Source organism: Lissotriton helveticus, chromosome 9 (genome assembly GCF_964261635.1).
Source record: "Lissotriton helveticus chromosome 9, aLisHel1.1, whole genome shotgun sequence".
Taxonomy (NCBI): domain Eukaryota; kingdom Metazoa; phylum Chordata; class Amphibia; order Caudata; family Salamandridae; genus Lissotriton; species Lissotriton helveticus.
The window spans coordinates 622,522,695-622,550,244 of NC_136070.1; the positions used below are offsets into that span (position 1 = coordinate 622,522,695).

At 40.3% G+C, this 27,550-nt stretch overlaps 1 protein-coding gene across 1 annotated transcript in view; it reads left to right on the forward strand.

Annotated features, from left to right (window-relative positions):
• The first annotated feature begins 455 nt into the window (after positions 1-455).
• The window catches only part of LOC144781701 (cytochrome P450 2C16-like), a 369,430-nt gene continuing 342,335 nt past the window's right edge, over positions 456-27,550 (forward strand). Inside the window, exons 1-2 of the mRNA XM_078660676.1 lie at positions 456-707; positions 13,179-13,341. Coding sequence (XP_078516802.1) covers positions 507-707; positions 13,179-13,341 — 364 coding nt within the window. The 5' untranslated portion in view covers positions 456-506. The remainder of the gene's footprint in view (positions 708-13,178; positions 13,342-27,550) is intronic.

Here is a 27,550-nt window from a genome sequence, read left to right on the forward strand (position 1 = left end):
TGTTTGTCTTTTTGATATCAATTAAAATATGTATTTTTAAGAATGATATTTGTATTCTCTATATTTGTGGTATTTCTAGTTAAGTATAGGGAGTCAATAGTTTTGTTATCAATATTTAATGTCCGATATTTCTGTGTTTCTATATTATATACACCAATATTATGTCAGTGATCCCATCAAATATAAACTTGTGCATTTTGTATGTATTACAGCAATGCAGTCCTATGCAGAAATGATTTTAAAATGTATTACTTTTTTTCAATCTGTTAATAGGGAAACCAAAGTGCTATGTCATCTTGAGGCAAGCATTTGCTCTGCCAAGAAGATTAGAGTTAAAGTGCTGTGTCATATGCCAACTGACCTACAGTCTTTCAAAGTTAAACATTCATTTATTTGCAAACCGTGTAAACAGCTCTTGATGATAACGTTTAGGTATCACTCCAAATTACTGACAACACAAGACACAGGCCTTGGTTTGCTGGAGCACACAGTGCAGCTTTAGGAAAATGGATACTTATTTCTCCTTTATGGATCTTGGGGGTGGGACCCCCCTTGTATTGGTTTTTATTCTCACCTGCCTGATTTTCATCATGGTCTGGAAATCCACCTGCCAGAGAAGTAACTTGCCCCCTGGGCCCATTCCTCTTCCGTTTCTTGGGAACGTGCTTCAATTGGATACCAAAAACCTGGTCAAGTCAATTATGAAGGTATGGTTCACAGGCTTGGTGCATTTTTTTTTAAAGAAGCCCTACTAGCTTTACAGCTTCAAAATGTTTGGGAAATGCACTTGACATGTAAGTTTTATTTGTATGTGCTTACACAGTTTAATTTAGTAGTGTGTCCTACAATGCAGCTTCTTGAGTGTAACTTCTCCAGTGCCTAATTGAGGATGCACATGAACACATTTGTTTCTTGTAATTATGTTTCTCATCACATTTAAAACCCTTTGGAAGGCTCTTCAAGTCTGTGAGTAATTCAAGGCACCACTAAGTTCCAACATAGGTTGCTTTAAAGTGCAGTGAGAATTGTTTCTTAAATTAATGTTCTATTGGGTGGAATCTATTCCACCTTCCAGGTAGGTTTCTATTCCAACCATTTAGTGTAGGGAGGCTGGTGGGCATTTCAGTCAGAGTGTGATTTGTGCAATTAATGTCATAATCTAGAAGAAGGAGCCAACCTGATTGTCCACTGGACAGTTAGCCATATTGCCTATTGTTAAATAAATCAAACACACAAAAGGTGATGGCACAGGGAACACTGGACCCACAGCTGCGTAACCCCTTGACCACTTAAACACACATCAAACACATACAAGATGACGGGAGGAATGTTTGCAATAAGTCTTACCACTGGAAATCCCTCAGGGTAGCATTCCAACCGTTCAAATCTTTTGAGCACCTTTTCCCCAGTTTCCTCAGTTTGGACCCAGCCATATGCAAATAATTCTTGAGCCTGCTCTAATTGGAACTTGCATTTACCACTGCAAAAGTCTCTGCCACGAGTGTGCAGAAATCCACAGTTGTAAATCTGGTTCAGAGGGTGGAAGTAGGAGCTCCAAGTCATTGCTTGCCTTGTATTTTTAGGAACACCCACAACAGCACCTTTGTGGGCATTATAAACTTAGCTTCAACCCCTTCCCTACTTGTAAATAGTCGATGATTTAATTAAGTTGAGAACTGGAGTAACTCCTCTTCCAAGGTGGGAAGGGAATAGATCAACCCCAGATTTGGAGGGAGAAGTGCTTTCCCTAATGCAAAAACATTAGCTTGTAGATTGAAAAATGTGCATTTGAACTGAGGGCTAGTGGGAAACATTCTGAAAGTTATACATTTGCAACAGTACCAAGGAATACATTTACGGATGCAGATTTACCACTATTTTGGTGAATAGGACACAAGTTTTATTGTACTATCCACTGAAAAAATGAAGCACATCTTTAGGTTCTATTTCTACACAATTCACAGGGAAATCAGAACAGAGTAATACAAAAGAATTCAGTATTGGCCTTCGCTGGACGCTGGATCACAAACATCCTCATGCTTATACTAAATCCCTGTTGACAGGGTCACTTAGGGTAATCTTAGCTGCTATGGAGCTGTGTGACTTCTGGAGAGAGCGTCACCTAGAGAAGAGATTACTTTCTTGTCACTCCCCGGCATCTGAAACGTTCATTACTGCTTCCTCTCGGTGGAACTAGCACCAGTGGCTGTGGGGATCGCCTATTTACCTAGATACCTTTCACATAATTTGCCTGTTCTGCTGAGTCACGGGGACTCCACGACCACCTGGCAATACCTTTGTGGCACCTTTGGGCAGAAGCATTGACAGATCCCCCCCTTTGTGGCGATGGTCACCAATACATTACTTTGAAGAAAACTGGGGATCTGCATCCAGCTCAGTGGTCAATTGGGAGGCCATGTAGGTCGTCCTTAGGGGAGTGTATATCAAGACGTCTTATGGGGTTCCACATAAATTAGAACAAGATATTAAAATCCAGGAATCCAAACTGGGCAAAATGGAGGTGGCACTTGCCTCAGCTTCTCATACCATGTCAGAGTGGTGTGCCACCTGGGAGACCCTGTTGGAGGATTGATACAGTTTGGAGAAATGCACACACAGCACACTGGCTACCCTTGGAGGGAGATAGAACAGGAGCTCTGCTGGCCCGACTAGTTAAACAGGAGGCATCTGTGACACCTGTACTAAAGCTCTGCGGTCAGAACCGAGAGCTAGTATATAAGCAGCACGCGATCAATGAAGTCTTCGTTGCACATCTCAGTGAAGTATTTGCAAAATGAGTGCCCCCCCGGAAGATATCCAGGACTTTCTTGCATCTGTTGAGCTCCCTAGACTAAACCCGGAGGTGGCCGAGTCGTTGAATGCTCTGAAAACCGAGGAGGAAATACTCATGGCAATCAGGCATCTCAAACCTGTCAAAAGCCCCAGAAGTAGGTGTGCTCTGCTGCTGGTTGATCAACTCCTGGGGGTCCACAACGAAGCACTCGAGGTTAACTCTTTGCCGGCATCCATGTGTGAGGCCTTGGTGGCTATGATCTTGAAACCTGATAAATATCCTTTGCTTGCAGCATTCTACAGGCCAATTTCGCTCCTAAATCTAGACGTGAAAATTCTTAGTGGATTTCTGGTGGCCCACCTCCTCCCACACATGCCCCTTCTTATGCATCAAGATCAAGCATGGTTTATCGCGCAGCATAGTACCACTCATAACTTGCAATGCTTAGCACACATGTGGCATGCTCTGTGCCTCATGGAGAACGATTATGCCCTGGCACTCTCAGATATAGTACAAGCATTTGATTCTGTAGACTAGTTTTATATTCGGCAAGTGCTCCAGTGGATTCAATTGGGTCCAGGTTGCATCAACTGAGTCCAATTGCTTTATACTGCTCCATTGGCTAGGATAAGGTCCAGAGGACTGGTTTCCACTCCCTTTGGGCTGTGTCGGGGCACCCGTCAGGGATGCCCTCTATCACCACTCTTATTCGCAGTTACCATGGAGACAATAGGTTTATGGTGGATATCTATGGGGGGAGACCAACCATGTTGTCTTTCTTTATGCCAATAATGCGTTAGTATATCTTCGACAGCCAGCATATTTGGTGCCTATTCTCCTCAAAGTTATGCTGATGTTTGGGGATATCTCTGATCTCCGTATTAACCCGGGACAATCTAAACTGATCCCCTTGGGAAGACTAATGGAAATACCTGTAAATAGTAAATACGCTACCAAAGGTAGGGTGTCCTTGGGTGACCACTGGGGCTTGATATTTCGGGTTCCAATTGGCCAATACGCCCCAACACACTTGGATCTAAATATTGGGAGAGTAGTGGACGTAGTCTGTGGCTCCATAAGGTTCTGGAAAAAATTACCCCTGTCCCTTACGGGCAGGATAGTGATTGTTAAAATTATAATTTTGCTGCACTGTCTAGGCCCTACAGCATTCTTTTTACGTGGTTCCCAGACATTATTTTCAAACATTTGATGGACAATGAGGATAATTGGGAGAAATGACTCCTGGCAGGCAAATGCCGTGGTCACCCTCTGCCGGATCTCCTGATGCTCGGCTCCGGTATTACAGCACCGCTCCCCTATGTTGTACAACATGTGGCCATCACCTGGGAGAGTTTGGGCAGGCGGCTAAGGTGACATGCCCCTTGGAGGACTCTCTGGGCAATATGACCTTTCTTGCACATTGCTGAGTCCATGTCTCTACGGTGCTAGAAAGATGGAGGGTGTCGGTTATTGGCAGATCTATATGCTAAAGGGAGATTCTTAACCCGAGAGGAGGCATTGACTTCCTTTAATCTGGGATCTGGACAATTTCTCCAATACGAAAAGGTGTCGAGTGTTGCAAGGGAGGTCTAGCTGTCCTTCCCTGAGGAATCCCCAGCACTAATATATTAATGGTGATGTTGTATATGGCCGATGGGCGCCGGTTGGTATCTGATCACTATCAGGCTTTACTTGATGACTTACCAGGGGGGGGGATTCTACTCATGCAGACGAAGGGGGACGAACTGGTTGGGAACCCCTAACGGAGAGGGAATGGATGAAATTCCATGAGCGTGTTCGCAATGTGAGTTCTAATGCACATTTTAAACTCCTTCAATACGATTTTGTACACCAGACTTACCTTTCCCCATGAACATTCCATGTGATATACCCTGCCAGTCCGGGAACGTGCCCACGATGTGAGTCATTGGAGACTGATTTTATTCATATGATGTGGTCTTGTTTGTTGCTTACCTCTTACTGAGAAGACATACTTTCTCACATGGGGGAGCTTCGGGATGGGTGGCTTCTTTGGATATTCAGCAGGTATTGCTTGGTTTACTTCTCTCCCCAAAAAATAAGAAACTCTGGATGCTCTGGATACGAGCCGTATGGAGGGCTAGGAAAGCCCTCCATACAACTCGGATCAGGAGGGCTTTCCAAGCGAGACATGCTCTGGGAGTCCGAACGAGAGAGTACGATGCTGCTGTGTGCTTACGAACTCAGTATGCTCGGACTCCCATTGAACTCTATTGGAGCCCATGTACAGATGCGTACACAAGCTCCAATAGCAGAAAAGGGGTGGGTGGGGAAAAGCATACACCCTGTGGCAGGCACCCTATGGTGCCCGCCAGATTGGGCATACCAGATTCGGGGAGATCCATGGGCACATCCCCATGGTAGATTTGGAGGGCCCCGGGTCAAGGGAGGCCTGCTACGGCCCCCCGAAGTACGCTTCCAATAGCCGTTTCATCTCGCTGAGACCAAGGGGAAGCAGCTGTCCAAATCGTGCATTGTACTCGCTCGGTCAGAATACGGCTCCATAGCGCGGTAAAATTTGGCTACGAATGAGTCATACGGACAGGTTCGGATTCCAGAAACGATTTGGTCAGCGCATACGCGATCTTCGCACCATACTTGGTCGTTTGGAATTGGGAATGAGTCTGTCGGAAACAAGGGCTCCGGATCGGTTTAGGTAGAACCAAATCCGATTCTGAGCCCTTCCAACCGAGATCAAAATCGGGCCCTAAGTAGGAGATTTGTTCTCTTGGGACTGGTTCTGGCAAAGAGACGCCATGCAATCATGTAGCTTTGGCCTACGCCCCTGTCCTTTGAGGCGTGGTTGAGAGACATGCACGAATGGGCGACGGTGGAAGAGGTATTGCTGAAGCATGTCTGGAGACATGAAAAGCTTGACTACGACCTTCAGTCATGGTCCTATATGCTATCTGATTTACCGGAACCACAGACACTGTTGATGTTTGGGGACACTGGTGAGGGGGTATATTGCTGACCCCGGTGGGGTGACCATATGATAGATGATGGAAACAGATGACTGACTAAATATTAAGATACCTAGGGCATATTTATACACTTCATTCTTCTCAACACAATTCTCTGACACAGAGGTAAATTGAGAGGGGTGAGGGGGATAAACTTGTTATATGTTGGCATGGAGTTCCCTGGATAGTGTGGATTGGTTTTCTAGTTTTCAAACAACAAAACTGCAGTGGAACCTACCTGAGTGTCTTATAGTTCATAGCTGAGTGATGATACATTTATATGCATGAGATTATTGTGGATTTGCCTTCCCTCACTCTCTCATTCCTGGATATCCTGAGAATTATTGATTCTTCCACGTGCTGTTTATCTTAATTTTTGTGGGGATGGTGGAGAGGATGGATGTATATTCCAAGATGGACTTCTACTTGACTGTGCTGTATGTAATCATCTAAATGCCAATAAAATTATTTTTTTTAAGCAAAAAAACCCTAAAAGTAAGTCTAACATTATTGCACAGACATTCAGTTCTCGGCAAAGTATCAACACCACCAATAATGTTAACTGAGAAAATGTTATTCTTGAGTGCATTCATATTGGGCTTTGTATTTTGCCCTTTGACATTCTTAAATACCCATGGTGGAGCTTGACCACTTAAAATTTTAACATTTTCAAATGCTCTGTTGACTTTCGCTGGAAATTATTTTCAGCACTTATTTCAATTACGTTCATGCCCAGATGCCATGTCTATTTACAAGCACCTCCACTTCCGCTCGTTTCAAAAATTGAGGGCACCGACGGATAGAGCGGGGCCTCATATTCCCGAGCGGTCGCCGGGTGAGGTGAGGTCATCACCCACACAATGCTGGGAAGAAGACGCATATCTTCCCCTCCAGTGGACACTTAAGTATCTAAATTCTTGATACAGATGTAACTCTTTAGTAGTACATTTTTGTTAACCGTCACGTAAATATAACACATGAAGTTGCAGTAGCTACTCTAATTTAAGGTCCTGAAGAAAGCCGGGCTAAATGTCCACCAGGCTGAAACATGTCGACCGTACTGCACAGCGCCACAGGATGTAATTTTTACTACCTGGCGTGTTTTTAATCTTTGACACTTAGATCTCTGTTTAAACACTGTTTAGAGTCTAGGTAGTCACTTTTACTCACTATCATTATTTGAGCACTGCACTTTTCGTATTCCAAGATGTACATCATAAGCATACTTTTGACATCTGTCCGCACCGGCACTTTATGGTCGGATCTGGTATGGTATTACCAGCAATTTCCACGTGATGTTAACTCCACCATTAGGGGGGTCTGATGGAAATTGTTTTTAGTCTTCTGTTATCAACAGTCGCTGTTCTCAACAACTTATTTCACGCATCCACCTTTATTGCCTCACAGTAGCTGTGGTAGTTGCACACCACTTCTGGACCTGTTCTGCTCTTTTGTGTTTTGCATATTTACAAGCTAACCTATTTCTTATACCCCCATTTTGTACACATGATTGTCATTTGATCGCTTTACTTACAACAAGCCTCATATCTATGAAATGGACCATGGAGGCCTATTTGAGTTTGATATACATTTTTCATTGGACTACGGGTCAAGGTATGGTCCGAGCCTCTCACCCTCCCTCTTACCCCCTGAAACGTGCTGTGCTGTAACTTATAATATAGGTAGGATATAAGGCCCGCAGGTAGTGTTGGAGTTTAGTGACTACAGCCGTGAAAACTAGGAGGTATAATATTAAAAACATCTGTTCTGTTGATACATTATGGCACAGGATGGGGCGAACACTTTCCTCTGTGTTTTTCTCAAGAGTGTCACACAAATCCAGTGTGTGAATTTCTAGGATCCACCTTTCACCTCTCTACAGTCCAGTATTGCCCCCACCAATGATGATGGTGAGGCCATGAAATGACTACTGTTTCCACCTCACCATGCTGTAACAAATAATTATCTACACTGTTCACCAACAGCAAATCTAGTAACAGGATCTTGGTTCCTTTCCCTGCTGCTGCTTCCCTAAAGGAAGCTCCTCAAAGGCCCTCCTGTTTTACCTCATCCAGAAGCAAAGGAATGCCCCGCCCTCATGACATCAGCACAACGCTGCATTGGCATCTGAGGTCTGTGATCAACTTGATGGGGTTGAGGTGTGATGGGGCCAATGTCACTCCCTTAAGCCCCTACAAACCCCCTGGTTTATAAAAACCCATCCTAGGGGAAACATTACTGCACCATCTGCATACATATGTGTCCCCTCAAGCTATATCAAAAAGCATTGTGTTTTATATAATCTTTAACATATTTATAAAGCTTTCACCTACACGAAGATGCTTGGCACTGTTGAATAATGCAGTTAATTACCAAACATGTAGACGAAGAAGCAAGCGCTAGTGCATACATGTAAGCTACCTGATCCTTCATTGAGTATCCTGGGAGCTGGACAACAGTGCACTCTGCACATGCGCAGTGAGTTACCAGTGTATCACTAATTTACATTGTAAAATAACCTGATGCACATGGCATCAACAAACAAATAAATACCCTTTGCAGGCTGCTCCAGCACCATCACAAACCCCAATATTATTAAATGAAAAGAAATAGAACTTTTAATATATCACACTGCTAATCAAACTATTGTGTCCTGGCGCAAAAACAGCGGGAAGAGTTTTGGAAGTTAGGAACGGGTTCGTTTTAAAAAAGCCAGATTTTAAGGTTCTTTCTAAAAGTCAACAGGTCTGTGGTTAGTCTCAGAGGGTCTGGAAGACTGTTCCAAATCCTTGTGACACAGAAAACTAACGATCTTCCCCCAAAGTGTGAACAGCGTATTTTGGGCACAAGGGCAAGGTTAGTATTTGTGGATCTTAGGGATCTAGTTGGAATGTAGCAGTTAACACATTTATTCAGGTAGCCGGCTCCTAAGCGGTAGAAAGCTTTAAAAAAGATGACAATCACTTTGAAGTCGATCCGTTCCTTCATATGAAGCCAATGCAGAGATCTTAGAATGGAGGTCATAGTTGATCTGGGTTTGGGCCTCACGATCACTATGGCCGCTGCGTTTTGCACCACTTGCAGGTGCTGGATGAGACATTTGGGTAAACCGAAGTACAAACTGTTGACATAGTCAAGTTTAGATGTCACCAGGGCTTGCACCACAATCTTTCTACTGTCTGGTGTTAGCAGCAGAAGAATTTTTTTATCATGCAGAGTATGCACCTGTTAAATTTTGGAACTGAGAGCGCATGGAGAGAATATTGGTGATGACAATACCTACATTCTTGACTTTTTCCTTAGCTGTACGCGGGGGTGGCAGGTCTTTTGGCCCCCAAGTGCTCCAGTTGAATGTTACCTTCCCTACTGTTGCATAGGCTGGATTTGGAATTGTAAATTATACATTCCTTATGTTACAGCGCCATCTACTGCAAGTCGATGTAATAACTTCCGTAGTAATGGCATCGCGTTGTAACAACGTGGTCGTTGTAACAACATTGTTGTAAAGGCATCGCGTCTAATGACCGCGATGTAAAGATTGTTTCCCAAAACATACAACTGGAGCACTTGGTGGCCATAAGACCCACCACCCCCTCCTACAGCTACGACTTCTGTTTTGCCCGGGTTACACTACAGCCTATTTACCTTAAGCCAATTGAAGACCTTTATGAAGCAGGACCTAATCTTTGCGCCATCAAAGTCGATTCCTTTGTCACAGTTAAAATCATCTATCAGGGAAATTGGTAGGGCAGAGCTTGAGTGCTTCTATGGAGTAGCCGCCACCTCACCTAAGTATAATTTGGGTGTCATTGGCATAAAACATATAGGATAGCTGATGATCGTTAATGATTTGCACAAGGGCGCCACGTAGAGATGAAAAAGCATTGGACTAATGACTACACACTGAGGTACACTGCAGTGTAGATATTTTGGAGAGTTAGCAAATCATCTCTGACTACCAGTAGTAGTAATCATATTTACTTTGGGGTAAAACCCAATAAAACATATGAATATACATATTACAAGCTTTCAAAATGTTTGAAAATCAACAAAATGTACAACAGCATAAAAAGTCAATTCACTAGTGAAAATGGAGCGGACGGTTCCTACTCAGTCAGAATGAATGTAAAAATGTACTCACTCCAAGTACAATTAATTTGCTACAATCCTATTCGAAAAATCTTAGCACTTTTACATAGTGTCAACCGCAGGTTAATACATAAGGGTCTTATCCCTTATGTCCTTGCTTCCTAATAGGCCTGGCAAACAAATAAAATGTGTTCGTCAGTTTCAGGTGCAGAAAAACACATATTACATGTAACAAAATCAATGCTGCCCAAGTACCACTTTCAAATTAAATCATTAATGGGCAGTATGCCAAACCTAAACTTTGTGTACAAGCACCTTGCATAAGGTGGATATTTGTCTTTCATAAAAAAGCTCAAAAGCTGGGACCGGTTTAGGGCCTTATGTAAAAAGTACTTACTCACAAAGCAGTCTCTTTCTTTGTACATCAACGGGTTTGTGACCCAGGGCTTCTTTTGTGATGTGGTTATGTGCTGATTTGTCCCAATACAAAGTTGTCTTTAGTGGGATTTGCAGAGTTTTGCCACATTAAGATTAACGAAGCGTGATTCTTTTTTGTGAATCCTAAAGAAAAAGCAGGGAGTGAAGGAATGGAACAGTCTCCAAACAGCAGTACGCTGCATTCCAAATTTCAAAATGTCATTTTATTCATCCTTATGATATATGTTTTGTGAGTTAACAAATATAATTCTTTAAAATGAAAAAATTGGATCAATGACTGGCCAAACACAAAATTGAGTTAATTCTATTGTATACATAATTACATTTTTAACTGACCACACAAATGTTGTACAGCAAAAGCTGGACAAATGGAATTCTCTTTATGTAACTGTTTTTAAGGTGCGAGGATCAGAAATTATAGGCATTTCACATATGTAGTGGTACCTTTTTCCATGAAAAGTATTCTGCTCTAACTCAGTCCCTGTGAAAATGGGTCTTATTGGTATTCTTCTCCATACTTATTCTACTTACAACACTCTCTAGGGTTGAGCAATTTAAAAAAAACATGGAACCATATTGCTTCTTTTTATTTTTGATACAAAATGTTTTTTTAATAAATGTAACTACATTTTGCTAAGCCTATTACGAAAGTAGGAAGCATCGGTCTTGTTTCCTATAACAAAAAATTGCACTCTTCTTCACACTTTCATATACAAATAACGAAGAAAACTTTGCTCATAAAATACAGTACCTGGAACTTTAATCTTTTTCAAATATGTCAGTACCCGCTTCAATCAAGACATTGGTGAGAGCAGCCCATGCTCTCACTCCCATTACCTAAGTGCATACTGGGTTCTATGCCAGACAGAGTTAAGTAGGGTGTGCTTGGAGTATGATTACAACTTAAAGAAATTTCTGATTTGCTATTTTGCCCTTACTGTGATAATAAGGATATTGTTTTATGTTAGAATGCACCTGGGACGAGGATGGCTGTAGGAAGAACAAAGACCATTAAATGTTTTTGGCTGGTCTTTGTGGGACTCAGTTAAGTATTCTGGATATGTTTGATGAACTAGTTTTTCTGACTGGACTGGGAAGCAGTTTCTCCAGTCAAGTTGGAAATAGCCAGAAACTAACCCTTCCAACAGTGTTTTCTATTTATTTTACTCAAAACCCAAGATGTGAAAAAGGAGTGCTTATATTTAGTGTGTAACTGCATAATAAATACCACCATCCACCAGTACTGTGAGAGAGTCACCCTTATCTGCCTTACGTGGCCTGCTGGTCTTCTGCGTCAGTGATCTTGGTAAGGAATCTGGCATGTTTCAGATTCCTTGCTAGCTGCACACTGACACCCTCTTATAAGATTCCATCACAGAAGAGATTAACACTAAGAGCCCGATTACAATGAGGGTAGAAGGCTTTCCGAGTCTCACTGTGGTTTCAGGTACGACCACCGCATTACAATGCAGGCAGTCGAAACTGAAACCGGCCAGCCATTCTGGCTGGATTCTGATGGGCTTAAAGAGCCAGTTGGCCAGTCAGAGACTGGCTCGTAACCCCAATTGACGAAGCTTCTGCCGTTGGGAATATGATGTTGGTTTCCGACAGGTTTTTCATGTCAGGCTTTTCGACATGGGAAGCTTGTCGGAAAGTGACATTGGATGCTCCTAGTATGGCCCCCTTCACCCTGCAGCCACCGGTTGGGGGCCGAGGGGCAATTCCTGAACCGTGTGGCAGGCACCCTGTGGTGCAGATCAATTCCTGCACCCTGTGGCAGGCACTGCCTGCCACACGGTGCAGGGATTCACACAAACTCCCATTTCTCTATGGGAACTTGTACTACGGCCGGTTTAAGGCCCCAGCAGAAGCTCCAATAGGGAAATTGTAGTTTCCGACCACATGCAGTTGCATTGTAATTAGGTATGCGGCCCCGCAGACCAATGGTCGGGTTGTTCTCAAACCGACACAGCGTCTGCCTGACATCGTAATAAGGCCCTAAATAAGGAACTGCTGCTGGGTGGAATGGTGGCAGCGGTTTGCTGGCAAAGAACAAAACACATACTATTAGGAGGGCCAATGGCCTTGGATAATGCTGTTGGATTAACTAGTTAGTTCTGGCTTGTCCTTCTCTGGCTTTCAAGAAAGAAAGCATATTTTGTATTAATAAAGCTCCCATGAGCCCTAGAGTCTGTCATTGAAGTAGGCTGACACGGCTACCATCCCGCTTAACAGATTACCGTGTACTTACACAACGACAGGGCTGGATGTAAGTCTATGGCTTGATTTAATAGAATTAGCTAACTTAAAGAAATAAACAGAAACGCACAAACTCCAGCGACATGGGTTCCTCACCCACACAACAGAGCTGCATACAAGTGGCTATCTAAAAGCGCAAACGTTTATCACAGTCTCTCCAGCAGAGAGAGCCTCTCTGTCTCATCCTCATTCCAAATCAGGAGTTCCGTAGCAGTGTAAATTGACTGATGATCTCTGAGACTCCAGAACCCACTCCTTAATCTTTAAAGAATTCACTAACCAAATACCTCACAAAAAAAGTGCAAAAAAGACACAAAATCAGCATGAACCTGAAGGCTACACAAAAGCAGCACCGTTGGTGTGTCTCTTTAAAGTGATTCAGACTCTCATTTCCATTTTAGATAGAACATAAACAATATAAAGTTTCCATGTAACATTACTGACTTTTTAAACCACAAGAAAACCACTAAACATGAAAGAAAACTGTTATTTATTTCATGAACATCTAGCCTGGCATGCTTGCAATTTGTCAAATAATCACGTTCTATTTTTGGGACATTATTGATTAATTTCATCTAAATAATATTTTTCCATAGCTCAGTGAAAAGTATGGCAATGTCTTTATGATCCATGTTGGTTCTCGACCAATGCTTGTGCTTTGCGGTTATGAGGCGGTGAAAGAAGCTCTGGTGGACCAGGCAGATGACTTTAGTGGACGTGGATACTTTCCAATTTTCAATATGCTCACCAAAGGATATGGTAAATAATGAATACTTTTCACTCCTCAAACAGAATATACAGAAAAGTGCATCACTTCTTTTCACAATGAAGCTGTAACAATGTATTGGAAAGCTACAGTCCTTTTTCAAATACTGTATTATGTATTTATCGTATCACTTATTTATTTATTTTTGTTCTATTGTTATCAAATGCTTCATCTAGACAACTTGGTTACACAAAATATGTGTAACCAAATGAGATAAATGTTTATTAGCTGATACAAGTGTGTTAGCCTGCCTAATGTTGAATGCTAGAGATAAAGGTGGATTTCCTTCCTTATGTTAATATAATGTTTCAGTTATTGGTTATATCCATATTATCTGTAATTGTAATTGCAACTTAGAAATGTGCTTACTAATCTCTACGAGTTTGGAGAAAAAAGAAGAAAGAAAAAAGAACCTGGTCACTGTTTTGTGCTGCCACTTTTTTATTTTGGGCAGAATCCCACCCTAAGGTGATTAATCCTTGGGTGCTATATACACTTTTTCTTAAAAGATACAAATTTCAACTCTTTTCTTTATAAGTTTTTGCAAAATGTCTGAGGTTTGCTCGCTGTCATACAACAAGACATATATTTACATTTACTGTGAACACTTATTACAAAACAACAACATTGAATTACATTTGTCCATTAAACAATACATTTGCCAAACAACATCTTTATCAAATTTCATGGTTGTACCCTACCAACTAATTCAACCAGGCCTACGTGTAAAGGTTTTACTCTAATTTTGACCTAGTCACGCAAAGGCATTGAGCTTGGTATGAATATTTTATTCCATTGCATTCATGGAAGTGTTCTAAAGCTTTTTGCGGGAAAAGTATTCGTAATTATAACGAATGTATATAAGCCGACGCGTTTCCAAGCCCGTATCTCGTTTATCGGGCTTTTCTTCAGGGCTTTAAGTTGGGTACCTTCCTATGATGTGTGTACAGGTATATTCTGGTTAATTGAGAGTACGAGGCATTAATGTGCTTCATGCAGAGCAGCATGCTGCTCTGGAACCCAAGGTTACTAGTTAGTCAAGTGTTATTTGTAACTGCTGGTTTTGGGGATTAGTCTTATGTGTTAAGGCAAACTACTTAATGCTTTCACTCCAGTTTCTTTTTGGTAGATTAGACCTATAGGAGTTGCGTGTTTTCATTGCGGGGAGGTGATGTCAGTGCAGATGTTTGGAGGGGTTGATAAATGAGCTAGAGGAAGTTAGATGTTGTTAGGTTGCAAGGGTATGACTTTTAAGGTTGTGATATTCGAAATGACTAGTGGGCAAATTGTGGAGATTTAGAGATTAAAGCAAACAGTTGTTTGATGGAACAATGTATGACTGAACCACGCGGTCTTAACCACGACTGCATCTTTTCCACAAATGCCTTTACCACGCATGATTTTACCACGCAATTTTGTGGTAAAGACATGATAGGTAAAGGGACATGTGTGATACTGATCAAACTCCTGCCCCTCTGCCCTAGCCCCTAAAATACTGTGGTCTATTCTACCTGCTCCAGTACTATAAACTTCTTCAACCCCTGTCCTGAACCTTAATACTCGAACCCCCAGCCCCTAAAAACTACTTTGACCACAGCCTCCCTCCTTGAGCACTAACTCCAGGCCCCAAACCCTAAAACCTACCCTACTTCCCCCTACCCAGCCCAAATGCCCCTTGACCTGAAAACTACCCCTTTCCTGTTTTCTGCCCTGAGCCCTAAAGCTCAGCCCCCTAAAAACTACTCCATCCCCAACCCCTCTCCCTGAGCCCAAAAACCAACCCCACCCCCTACAATCTACCCCACCAAGCTCCTGCCCCAGCCCAGCTGCCCCTTTGCCTGTAAACTGCCTTTTTCCTGTCCCCTGCCCTGAGACCTAAAAAAAACCTGCCCCCCTAGCCTTGAAACCTACCTGACCCCCCAGCCTCCAAAACTACCCCGACTTCCCAGCCCCTTCAAGCCCTGAAAACTACTCCTCAACCCCTACAAACTACCCCCACCCACCCAAAACCTCACTTACCTCACCGATTCGTCCTGATCTTTCCTCCATCTGCTTCTTGATGTTGTGCCGAGCTGCAGCTAGCAACTAGACAGCGCATATGCCTTAACCACATATTTGCATGGTTAAGGCATATGTGTAGTTCATGCAAGAATGGTTACACTTGTGATGTCAGAACACATGTAGCTGAGGCTGCGGTTTTCCAACTGTTTCCCAAGGGATGGGAAAAGAAGGAGATGGTCATTTTGAGGAAAAGAGGAGAGGCGACAATCAGAATGCTTAAATAAAACGGTGTACAGACATAATATCGACTCCAAAATATCGTTTGGACAGAATATCGAGTTTGAAATATCGTTTGGACAAAATATCGACAGGACAGAATATAGACAGCCAAAATATCGTTTTTAAGGTAAGTGAAGTAATATCGACTGTAAATAATATAGAAAGTGAAAATATCCAAGTATATAATCTAGATAGTAAAAAATATTGTTTTTTAAATAATTTTTAATTATTTATAGTGTTTTTTATGTTATAATATGTGTGAAAAGTGTCATTTTATGTTATAATTATTTTTAATTAATGATTTTTTTTAAATTATTGTGTCATTTTATTCTGTAGCGGGTTGTGGGTTTATAGGGGAATAGGGTGGGAAGTGATTTAATTATAATTAATTAAATATGTAAATTTATTAATTGGTAGTATTAATTAATTAATTGGTAATTAAATAATATTTGTTAATTATTTAAAATGTAATTGGTAATTAATTTAATTTAATTGATTAATTGCTAATTATGTAATATAAAATAATTTATTTCCTGTAGCGGGTTGTGGGTTTATAGGGGAATAGGGTGGGAAGTAATTCAATTATAATTAAATAAATATGTAAATGTGTTAATTGTTAGTAATATTTAATAAATTGGTAATTAAATAATATTTGTTAATTATTTAAAATGTAATTGGTAATTAATTTAATTTAATTGATCAATTGCTAATTGTGTAAATTTAACTAATTTATTTCCTGTAGCGGGTTGTGGGTTTATAGGGGAATAGGGTGGGAAGTAATTTAATTATAATTAATTAAATATGTAAATTTAATAATTGGTAGTAATATTTAATTAATTGTTAATTAAAAAATATTTGTTAATGAATTAAAATGTAATTGGTAATTAATTTAATTTAATTGATTAATTGCTAATTATGTTAAATTAAAGGGGTATTTTTAGGGTTCAGGGTCAGTTTTTAGTTTTTGGGTAAAGGGGTATTTTTAGGGTTCAGGGTCAGTTTTTAGTTTTTGGGTAAAGGGGTATTTTTAGAGTTCAGGGTCAGTTTTTAGTTTTTGGGTAAAGGGGTATTTTGAGGGTTCAGGGTCAGTTTTTAGTTTTTGGGTAAAGGGGTATTTTTTGGGTTCAGGGTCAGTTTTTAGTTTTTGGGTAAAGGGGTATTTTTAGGGTTCAGGGTCAGTTTTTAGTTTTTGGGTAAAGGGGTATTTTTAGGGTTCAGGGTCAGTTTTGGGTTTTTGGGTAAAGGGTTTTTTTAGGGTTCAGGGTCAGTTTTGGGTTTTTGGGGTACAGGGGTACAGTGTAAAAATAAAGTAAAATTAAATTTACATTAAATTAATTTAATGAAATTAAATTAAATTAAATTATATTAAATTAATTTTAAATAATTTAAATTAAAAAAATTATTATATACTTACCAATACTTACGTTGTAATGGTAGTGCGTTGTAAAAGTTGCGTTGTAACATCATATATCCACTGTTGCACTCTTTGGAGTGGGAATAGTAATTTTAACCCCTACGCTATCCAACGCTTTCCCTACTGTTGCACCCACTGGAGTGGGAATAGTAATTTTTACTCTTTTGTATTTGTACGTTAATAATATTGGCTATTATTTAATTAAGTTTTGTTACTATATATATATATGTTTTAAGAAATATGATTAAAAAATATTATTTTTTTACTTTCATTAATTATTTAATTATTAAAAGTTATTTTAAGTATTGTTAAGTATATTTTAGTAATAAATTTTTTATATTAATGTAATTAAACATTGTTTTTATTAAAGTCGATATTTTTTACAACTATATTTTTGTAAACGATATTTTTAACTCGATATTTTTGTACTTACCTGTTTGTAGATAGAAACTCGATATTTTGTCTCTCGATATTTTGTCAACGATATTTTTGTTGGTCGATATTCTGTCCCTCGATATTATTTCAGTGATCCAAATAAAACATCAGTTTTTCATGTCACATTTAAAAAATATAGAGAATGCTTTTTTGAAACACAGCATGCAGTTTGAGGATGCAAGACCCAAGACAGAAGTAACGGAAGCAACATTATTTGCACGTGAAGGTAAATTCTCTGTGTGGTAGTTTGGAAAGTCTCTGAAATGCTAGGCTATCACTAGACCACCACTTCAGCAAGGACAGCTGTTCTACTTAGATGTTGGAAACTTGAAATAATATCTTGGAGCTTCTCTTCTATAACCCTCAACATATGCAAAGAAACATCTGTCTGAGTCTCAGATGTGTTGAGGTTGGCAGAAAAGAACATGATTACTGCCCTCTGGAAACTGGTGTTTCATGTAATTGGCTTGAAGAATGATTGTCAACAAAGAACACACAGAAGCCTCCGATTCACAAGACGTATTCCATGATCAAGCCCAACTGACTCCATGCCATTTCAAGAGTTATTTACATACATTTAGAAAACGGTGATATATGTTTCGCAGACAAAAACCAGCAACTCCTCCTTAAGGAATCTCAGTTGACACATATTTCTACCAAATTGGAAAATTTCATATTTGCCCAACAATGCTTTGGATCACACTCATTTCACTGTTCCTAGCCTACCAACTCTAGAAGCAGATGTAGCTAGGGGATGATGCCAAAATGCCTGTGGGGTAGGGTTGGAAGGCACAGGACCTCACTTTTTGGTGCCAGCTGATCATGGCCAGTATTCAAGACTATAACCCAGACTGACCAGAATCATTCATATAGACACTGTTCTAGTTACCCTTTGCCTGCACTGTGTGCAAATCAAAATCCTTTTCTGATAGCATGGTTATGTGGGAGTAACAAACAGTACAGCTACATTCATTTGCAAACAAAAATTGCAAAAAAAGTTGTGACATAGCTCTCTCTCAGAAAACTCCTCTTAAATCAACTGAGACAAATAAGTTTTAATGCGATTGGGTAGGAAAAATAATTGGTTAGAACTACATAATGTAGAGAATTCCACCCAAGAACACTACACTGCACAAATCTATTTTGAAAATGTGGAATAGCAATACTAATCTGAAAATCGCTCCAACACACTAACTTCTAAAATTGTGTGGGCCTCGAAATGTAAACAGCAAGACAGACACTAATACAAAGTTCAATCTATACATCAATTTCTAGCAAGGTTAGATGCATACCAAAACCCTATAGACTATTTACATAATTTGTCAACACTTTGACTATGGTGTGGAGACTTGAACTTAGTCAGATTACCAATTTGACCAGGACACTGGACAGATGCAATTATGATGATCGAGCAATGCGGAAAGACTTAGGGTCAGATGTACAACCCACCAATTTGTGACTTGCAAATTGCATTGCATTTGCGACTTGCAAATTAGGATGTATAACAGTGTCTCAGACACTGTTAGCGATTCATAATGGGGTCGCAAATTGCATACCTCATGAATATTAATCAGGCTGTCACAGTTTGCGACCCCATTAGGAATGGCTAGCACTCCCAGGGATGGTGGTCTGCTGGGGTCAGCAGACCACCATGTCTGGAGCTGCTTTTTAATAAAGAAGTCTTTTTTTAATGCAGCCCATTTTCCTTAAAGGAAAACAGGATGCATTTAAAAAAAAAAAATTCAGATTCATTTTTTTAAGAGCAAGCAGTGGTCCTTGGGACCATTGCCTGCTCTTAAAAATATTTTCTCACATACTCACAAAGGGGAAGTAGGTGGTAAACTGCAAGTGTTTTGCAGCCGCAATTGCGGTGGCAAAACAATTGTACATGGCATGGTGACTTGCTATCAGGTAGGGAAGCCAAAGAAAAGAAGAAATATGCTGACAATACAGACTTTAACTAAACATTGTCTCTTTAACATTGGGATATAAATCAAGCCCCATTTCCAAGAGAATGTATCAAAGCTGAGAGGTTTACTCTGAATGCCCTACATACCACTCTTCAGAGAAAGCACTTTCCAAATTCTAGCAGCAACCTTATGAACATGGAGAAAAGCTTGGCAAAAAGCTTCTCTTCCAATTGCAGCAGAGAGTAGGCCAATAAGCCACCTGGCCTTTGTCAAGCTCTAGAAATCTCTGTATGACTCTGCCAGTATGAAATTTCTCCCTCCACGACTACCAATTAAGAGAGGTTATACAAGATCTGATTTGCCCTGGCAGAATCAAAAGACCAATCCAACAAAATACTGGCAGTTATCTTTTCCCAAAAAGGTATTTGGCATGGGGAAGTGGAGATATTTATTTTGGACCACAGAAGGGTTTGGACTGGGTTGTGATTTTATAGCCAAAGTCAAATGGATATATCAATTTCCAAAGGCCCTGATAACTGCAGCGGGTACCTCTCCCACCTCATTAGAATTGAATGTGTGACAAGACAGGGCTCTCTTCAGGCTTTCCCGTTGATTTCTGATTCTTGAACCCCTGGTGTGAGTGGTCTGTTTTCCTTCGACTCAAAAATGTTCACAGTTTCTACTAAATTAAGTAACCATAATTAGTTTTTTTTTATTTTGGCAGAGATTAAATATTTAGCTCAAATCAAATCAAACCAAATGAATCTTTATGCAGATAAAAATATCTATAAAAGAAATGCACAGTTAAAATATACAAAAAATCTTAATAAAGATTCTATACAAAACCCATAAAAATGATCTCATAACGTGGGCAGTTAGGTGTACAGACACAGGACACCACATACCATGCTAGGTGTCACTTTAATGGTCATCAAGTTAAAAGGCAATATCAAAAACATCAGATGAGGGGTATTTAATGGACTATTCATTTTCCTATCTTAACACGTCCAGGTATAGCAGCTGTTTCCTTCTTTGGATGGCATAAAAACATAGACAAAAACCTGATAGCGCAGTTTCACAATATTAGGATTATGGATAAAATTAAGAGCCTCGTTATAATAAATAATTGTTCCTTTTAAAAAGAACGGCTGCAGCATTTTTTTCCTTAGATAGCTAAAACAGTTACCAAAAAGTAAAAAATGCAATGTAGTTTGGTTGGACTTGCCATCACATGAGCATTTGGGTAACGCTTGGGAACAAAAGCCCATCTCGGGGAAAGCAACCGAAATGTTCAATATGCCTATTCGCAGTCTTGCTAAAAAAAAATCTGTGTTGAATATTTGGTACTGCGATGAGTTAAGTCTTAGCATTTGATTGTAAGTGGGTCTGAGAGGTACATTGACACAGTCGATTTAACACTCTCTCTTTTCTATATTGGCCATCCTTTTCCTCATCAAAACCTATTTTAAATCTTTCTTACTAGATTGTAGTACTTCCTCTGGCTCATCAATGCTCAATTACCCATCCACCTTCTTTAGCAAACTATTTACATAAGCCAAACAAGGTATTTGTGCTCTACGTTCCAGAGTAAGACAGTCTGTTATTATATCTTTGGTGAATTTAGTGCCATCTTTACTCCATATATACCAGAGTGTGATGGGGCTTGTCTGAAAGCCGTCCTCTAAACAGGGGACTCCTAATTCCTTCTGAGCATTACAGGAGGAGTTTGAATGGGGCACTGCTAATAATCTGCATAAGAAAAGGTTTTCCTGTGTCTGCAACAATTTACAATTTGCCGGTCCCTACAATGAGGCTCCATAATTGATACTTGGAATACATTTGCTTCTATATATGTTCAACAGCTCTCTAATGGGCTTATTACCAATTTTTGATGCAAACCGAAAAAACACTTCTGAAGATCTAAAGAATTTCAGTTTTGCTGCATTTAAATGATCATTGGTCATTACTAGAGAAATTTATACCTAGAGATGTAAAACTTTCTGTTACAGCAAGTGCTGCTCCCTTAACATGATGAGTTTTCTTCTTAGATCTCCCTTTCCAACACGTCGCGGTAAAGGTTTTCTCTAGAATATTTTTCATATCCTTGTCCTCCATGTATGTTGTTAAACTATCTATCAAGTTCTAGAGACCATGACCAGTTCTAGATATCAGGACGGTGTTATCAGCGTACAGGAGTAGCGGTGTTAAACTTTGGCCAACTTTTGGAGCATCTGCATTTATCTTTTGCAAAAACTCATCTACCTCATTAATAGATAACAAGATTAAAAGAGGGCAAGGATGCAGCCTTTCCAAATTCCTTAGGTCATTTTAAACCGTGATGTAACTTCTCACATTGGCTTGTAACAACCCCTTTATGTTAAATGAGAAAAAATTCACAATCTCGGTGGGTACCTCCATCTTAACCCGAGACTCCCACAACTTGGTGTGATTAACCAGTTCAAATGCACTGCTCAAATCAGCAAAACATGGATGTGGCCCTCGTTCCCCAGGGTATATTTGCTGATGAGCAGATGAAGGTTAACACATTGCTCCATGGTGCCCACATTCCTTCTAAAGCCATATTGTGCGTCTTTTAGGATCTGATTTTCTGTCACCCAAGATTCCAACCTTTCTAATAAGACCCTGCCCATTAGTTTTGCAGAGAAATCAGGGAGGGATATTGGATGATAGTATCTTGCGTCCCCCTCACCACTATTTTAAAAATCGGGACAATAATACTTTATGTCCAAGATGTGGACAGATATCCTCTGGATGCTGCATTGCATACTTACATCAGTATAGGGCCCATAAATGAATACATAATTTGAATGTATCAACAAGGACCCCATTAAGGCCAGGTGCCTTTGCAGCAGCACATTTTCCCAAGGAGATAGTAACCCCCTCTAGACTAAAGGGTTTTAGGTATGATGGTCCTACAAAGCATATTGCACCAGTGGTAACGTCCAGGTTATGCTTTCCAGTTTGGAAATTCCACCATAACGACTTAGACGGTTGGCCTGTTGAACTAACAGGTCTATCAGAGGGGCAGACAAATCTTTTAAACAGGGCTCTATAGTTTTCAAGAAAAGGGTAACATCTCAGTTTTGCCCATGCTTCCGCAGGCAGTTCCACCTTTTTTCCCTTATTTATCTCATTGCTGATTATATGTTGATGGAGAACTATTAACTGCAAAAACTAAACTTAGAATATATTAGTCATACCACCCCACTCTTAAATTGCATACTGAAGAATTGCTAAATTCGTCAAACTCCTCTCTTTCTCGAAGGATATATGTATTGTGATTATGATAAGCTGAATTGACATTTAGTAAAAATGTACTCAATTCAATTCAAATAAACTTTATTCGGTCCATTTCTTTGATAAACCATAAAAGCACAACATCTTAAACATTCCATCAATATACTATTAATACAATGCAATAAATCAAAACAAATTCCCACTTTGTAATTACTGGTCTCAAAATAGAAAGAAAGAAATATTTTGTAATGATGAAGTGCTTATAATAAAATAAAAACAATCTCATTCTTAATAAAAAAAATACCAATATCCTAAAGTACGGAATTGATTTCATAAAAAAGTAAAAATAGCAAGACAACAGTCACAATCTGAGCAATCAACTTCAAAACCTAAAAATGCATAGTGCTATTTCCCATTTCTCAAATTGTATTTCCAACCAAAATGCAGGCAAATGTGAAAACATTGATCATAATTCTTAACATTTAACCTCATCTTTAAAAATCTAAAGTGCAAAATGCCAATGAGTGCCAAAGAGATGAAATACATCTGTTAATCAAATAGTCCCGATCCACTTTTCTATAGTACTTTCCTAATTCTTATTTTGTTCAAATGTAACTAACCATGATATCATCCATATCTATAATAATGTATACGTTTTCTGATAATTGTAAAAACAAAAGCTTTAAATTATTTTTCCTGCACTTGAGGTAGAATTTACAAAAGAGGGTTATATGCATTGTTGATTGTATTGAGAGATTATCACATGGACATTTCACTGCATTATCAGTCCACTTTGTCCCTGTCATGAAAGTCAACAAATTGTGTATTATGGAAAAACAAAATCTTGTCAAGAGAAATCTATGTTGGACAAATTGTACCCTATAAATATAGCTCTGTAAACCTTGTTGGTTGTGATATGATATATGCCCTCAATGTGCTTTTCGACACCTCCCTGAATTTAGTTAGTTTAGTTATTTCCAAACACTTATCCCATACAAGCCGTTTTAGTATGGTTTTGGGAAAATTTGAAATGTTTTCTGACTTCTCCCACAGGTTCATATCCTTATCTTCTATTAGTTTTCAACTGTCCTTGACGTGGGATAGCCACAGTATATTATGTACCTGATCTAGTGCTATGCAATTTCTAAAATCCTAAATATTTCTTGAATTAGTTGAGCCTCAGATTTTGTCCAAACCAACCTCTGTAACAGCAGCGGTTTGGGCTCTATAATGCCCGTAATAGAATGAAGGCTTAACGCTATTTGTACAGTAACGCCATGGCTAGAATGTGAGGCAGCTATTAGTCTTTTCAGAAATGGATCCTCTTTTCTATTTAGAGTCTTAATTTGTCCCAACCCCCAGACTGCTCCATAAGTTGAGACAGATACCGTCTTAGTGTTATAAAGTGTTAAAATGTTCTTACTTTTGCAGCAAACCTAAATATTCCCTCATTTTTCCTGGGCACATTAGCCACACTCGCCTGTTTATGCATATCCCAACTCCCGTTATTAAAGTTTTCCCCTGATTTATCTTCAGATCAATACTTGTCATAAAATCATTAAAAGAATCAAAATGAATTTGCAGACCGGCTGGTGTTTGGGACAGAAGAACAGCATCATCTGGATATAGCAGAATCAGTAATGGGCAAGACCCCACTCTCGAGCTGTTGGCTCTGAGTATCTTTTATTGCTCATCCATTGATGTATAATGAAAAAAGGAAAGGAGCTTCCACACACCCTATCTTTCACCTTTGCATATCTTCAATGTTCTGGTTAGTTTATCCTGCATTCCGTACCGTACTCTTGCAGTTAGATTACTATACATGTAAGCAAGTATGTAAGGCTTTCTTCTGAGGTCCCTAGAGTGGACATGCCCTTCCATAATATATTATAACTCACCATATCGAAGGTACTGCTAGGTCCATCAAGCACATTTACACATAAATAGTTCCCTATTAGGAGATTCAAATTCAGGCATTGTTCCATGGTCCCTAAGACCCTTCTAAAGGCACACTGTCAGCTCTTAATTTGCAAAAAATTAAGTGCCAGGGCTCTGACTAGGAGGCCACTGCAGCTTGCACCACAAATCACCCTTGCTATCACCGCCAAAACAACTACTAACCATCTCTCTCGCATGTAAGTGCAACAGTCCAAATTATTCCAGGTCCCCAAAGGTAAAGGAATGGCTGTGGGGTCAGGCAATCTTAATGTATAATGTATTCTGAAACTACCTTTGTTCTGCTCATCTCTAAATTAGATGAGCAGCACCACCATGTGCTGGACTGTTCTAAGTATAGTGTTGACAATTTGGTGCCGAGCACCGGAAACCAATTAAGTACTGGTGTTGAGCACTGGAAAGCATCGGCTCAAATTAAGCACTGCACACTGTGATCTTAGTACAATATTATTTCCTCTGCCCAATACAAACTGATAATAAGTTTAGGCCAAAGAGGTTTTAAGTATCCCATAAGGGGTATTAGTATAAATTTGTACAGCTAACCCACCCTTTGTCCTACCCGCTCTAGATTCTACAGCAGCTTCACATAGTGAAATAAAACCATCTACATCAAAATGATTTAACATCCATGTTTTCTGAAACAAATTATCTGAGCTCCCTTAACAAATGTCATCCAGGAAGATGTTGATGGTTTGTTTGCAGGGCTGCTATATTCCACGATACTACTATTGATCTTTGAAGGACTTTCATATGGCTGATCATCGGACCAGAATTGAAGTCTTCCTCTGCTGATGTTTGGTCAGCTCTTATTTTTGCTCCTTTGTGCATTGGTAATTCCTTTATATCAGCTACCAGGTTGGAATTGTTCACACTTACAAGTCAAAAAATTTCCTCCAATGAGGATAATGGGGCAATAACAATTACTCAGTGTAATCACTGAATCACTGAACATGCCAAGATGCTTCTGCTGTATATATTGTCTGTATTTAAAGGACGAAAGAAGCGAGGGACTACTTTGATGTTACTCCCATTGTTCATGTGTTACATGCTTGGTAAATTACTTTCCACCATATAAGGATGCCTGAAAGTTACTATTACACAATCCCCTTCTTGGTAATTCCTTGATGGACCTATCCAAATAAATAACTCAAATAAGACTCATGTAGATAATCTCCCTTTTAGAATTGAACATTTTGAAGAACATGTCTTTAGCTCAAATGAGGAAATATTAAACAAGTTAATTTGGAGTCTTTATCTTAATTATAATGCCAACTGGGCCAATAACATTTTGTCTATGTCTCGACCTCTATGACTTTAGCAACCTCTCCCCAAAACACTATACAGTTTTAGAGAATGGTTGTAAACCTTTGTCATTCAAAAGCTCAGAAAACAGCAGTCAATATCTTTGAAGAATCGTATGCTAACTATTTTTTTATTCACTACTACTCCAAGTTCAGTCTTTAACCTCATGCATGCTCGCGGCGGAACTGCTTCGTCACGAGCCTCGGGTGGGCTGTGCTGGTGACGGAGCGGTTCCGTCACGGCCCGGCCACCACGCCTGCGCGGCGCTGATTACGCGCCTGCGCGGCGCATTCTATTGAGCGGGCGGGGCCGTGACGGAACCGCTCCGTCACAAGCACAGCTCACCCGAGGCTCGTGATGGAGCAGTCCCGTCACGAGCATGCGAGCGCCGCGCAGCCCCCTCTCCCGCCTAGCACTGCGGCGGAATTGCCGCCGCAGCGAAGGGGTTAACAGAAAGAGAGTGACTGAACTTACTTTTATATCTATTCAGCTTTCTTCTCCACCTCTAATAGTGAAGAATAATAAAGCTGCAAGAACAACTAAAGCCCAAAGACCCACTGTAGTCCTAATCCTCAAACCAGGGGTATGCTGAACTCACTTAGGAACTCGATATGCTGCTTACTAAAGGGTAGAGTCCCAGATTATTGTAAGGAGGGAATTATTTTCCGATCCTCAAGATGGTCTTGTGCACGAATCCCCAAAATCATAGAAATATTGTGCTTTTTAGATGCAATTGGTAAATGGCCTGCAGCATCAGTTCTGTAGTAACTCCACACTTGGTTGGAAGATAGGAGAATATTATGAATGGTCAAGTAGGATTTTCCCAGACTCACTTTGACCTGGGTAGTGTTTCAGCACTGCAAATCATTTTCGAGAGATATGTGGAAAAGAAAGGACAGCCAATCTATGATGCATTAATGGATTTTTCCACTTCCTATGAGAAGCTTGACAGAGCCACTATATAGTGTAAACTGGCTAGCATTGAAAGCCGGGGACCTGCTTAGAGTACTGATGGCACTCCATTACCCACTCATGGGTCCTCCCCGTGGAAGTCCATATTACGTGAGGCAGTCCTGCCTCCACCGAACCAATAACAGCACCAGTATTCAAAAACTTACATAAGCCCCTCCCACCTACCGCCATGCCTGTTTTTTTTGCTCCTCTGACGACGGTCGGAATGCTGGAGCTCCCGGTTCCTGTTTCGTGGTCTGGATTTTCTACAGAACAGTGCTGTGAGTGGTTGATTTGCAGTTTTTATGTATTCTGCATTGTTATTTATCGGCGCGGCCGCTCCGGTATTCTGGTCGCCCGTGCTCCTGTTCTGGAGTTAGGGACGCTCCCCGTTCATGTGCTGGGCTGGGGAGTTTTATGGTTTCCTGACCCCTGGTCGTTCCGGCGCTGGGGCTCTCGTGCAGCGTGCAGCGTCCAGCCCCCGCGGCCATTATCTTTTGATCTGTAGCTGTGGGTGGAGACTACAGGGCTGCCCTTTTTTTTTATTTCCTTCCCCAGTCTCACCTTTGCGTGATTGGGTGTTTGGGGCAGTATTTAGTGGATGTTGCTGGCCACTTTCTTTGATTGTGTGATGAGTTCCTGATTGTTTGACACTGGATTTCTCGCCATGAGTGAAGGGGCTTCTTCAGGATCAGG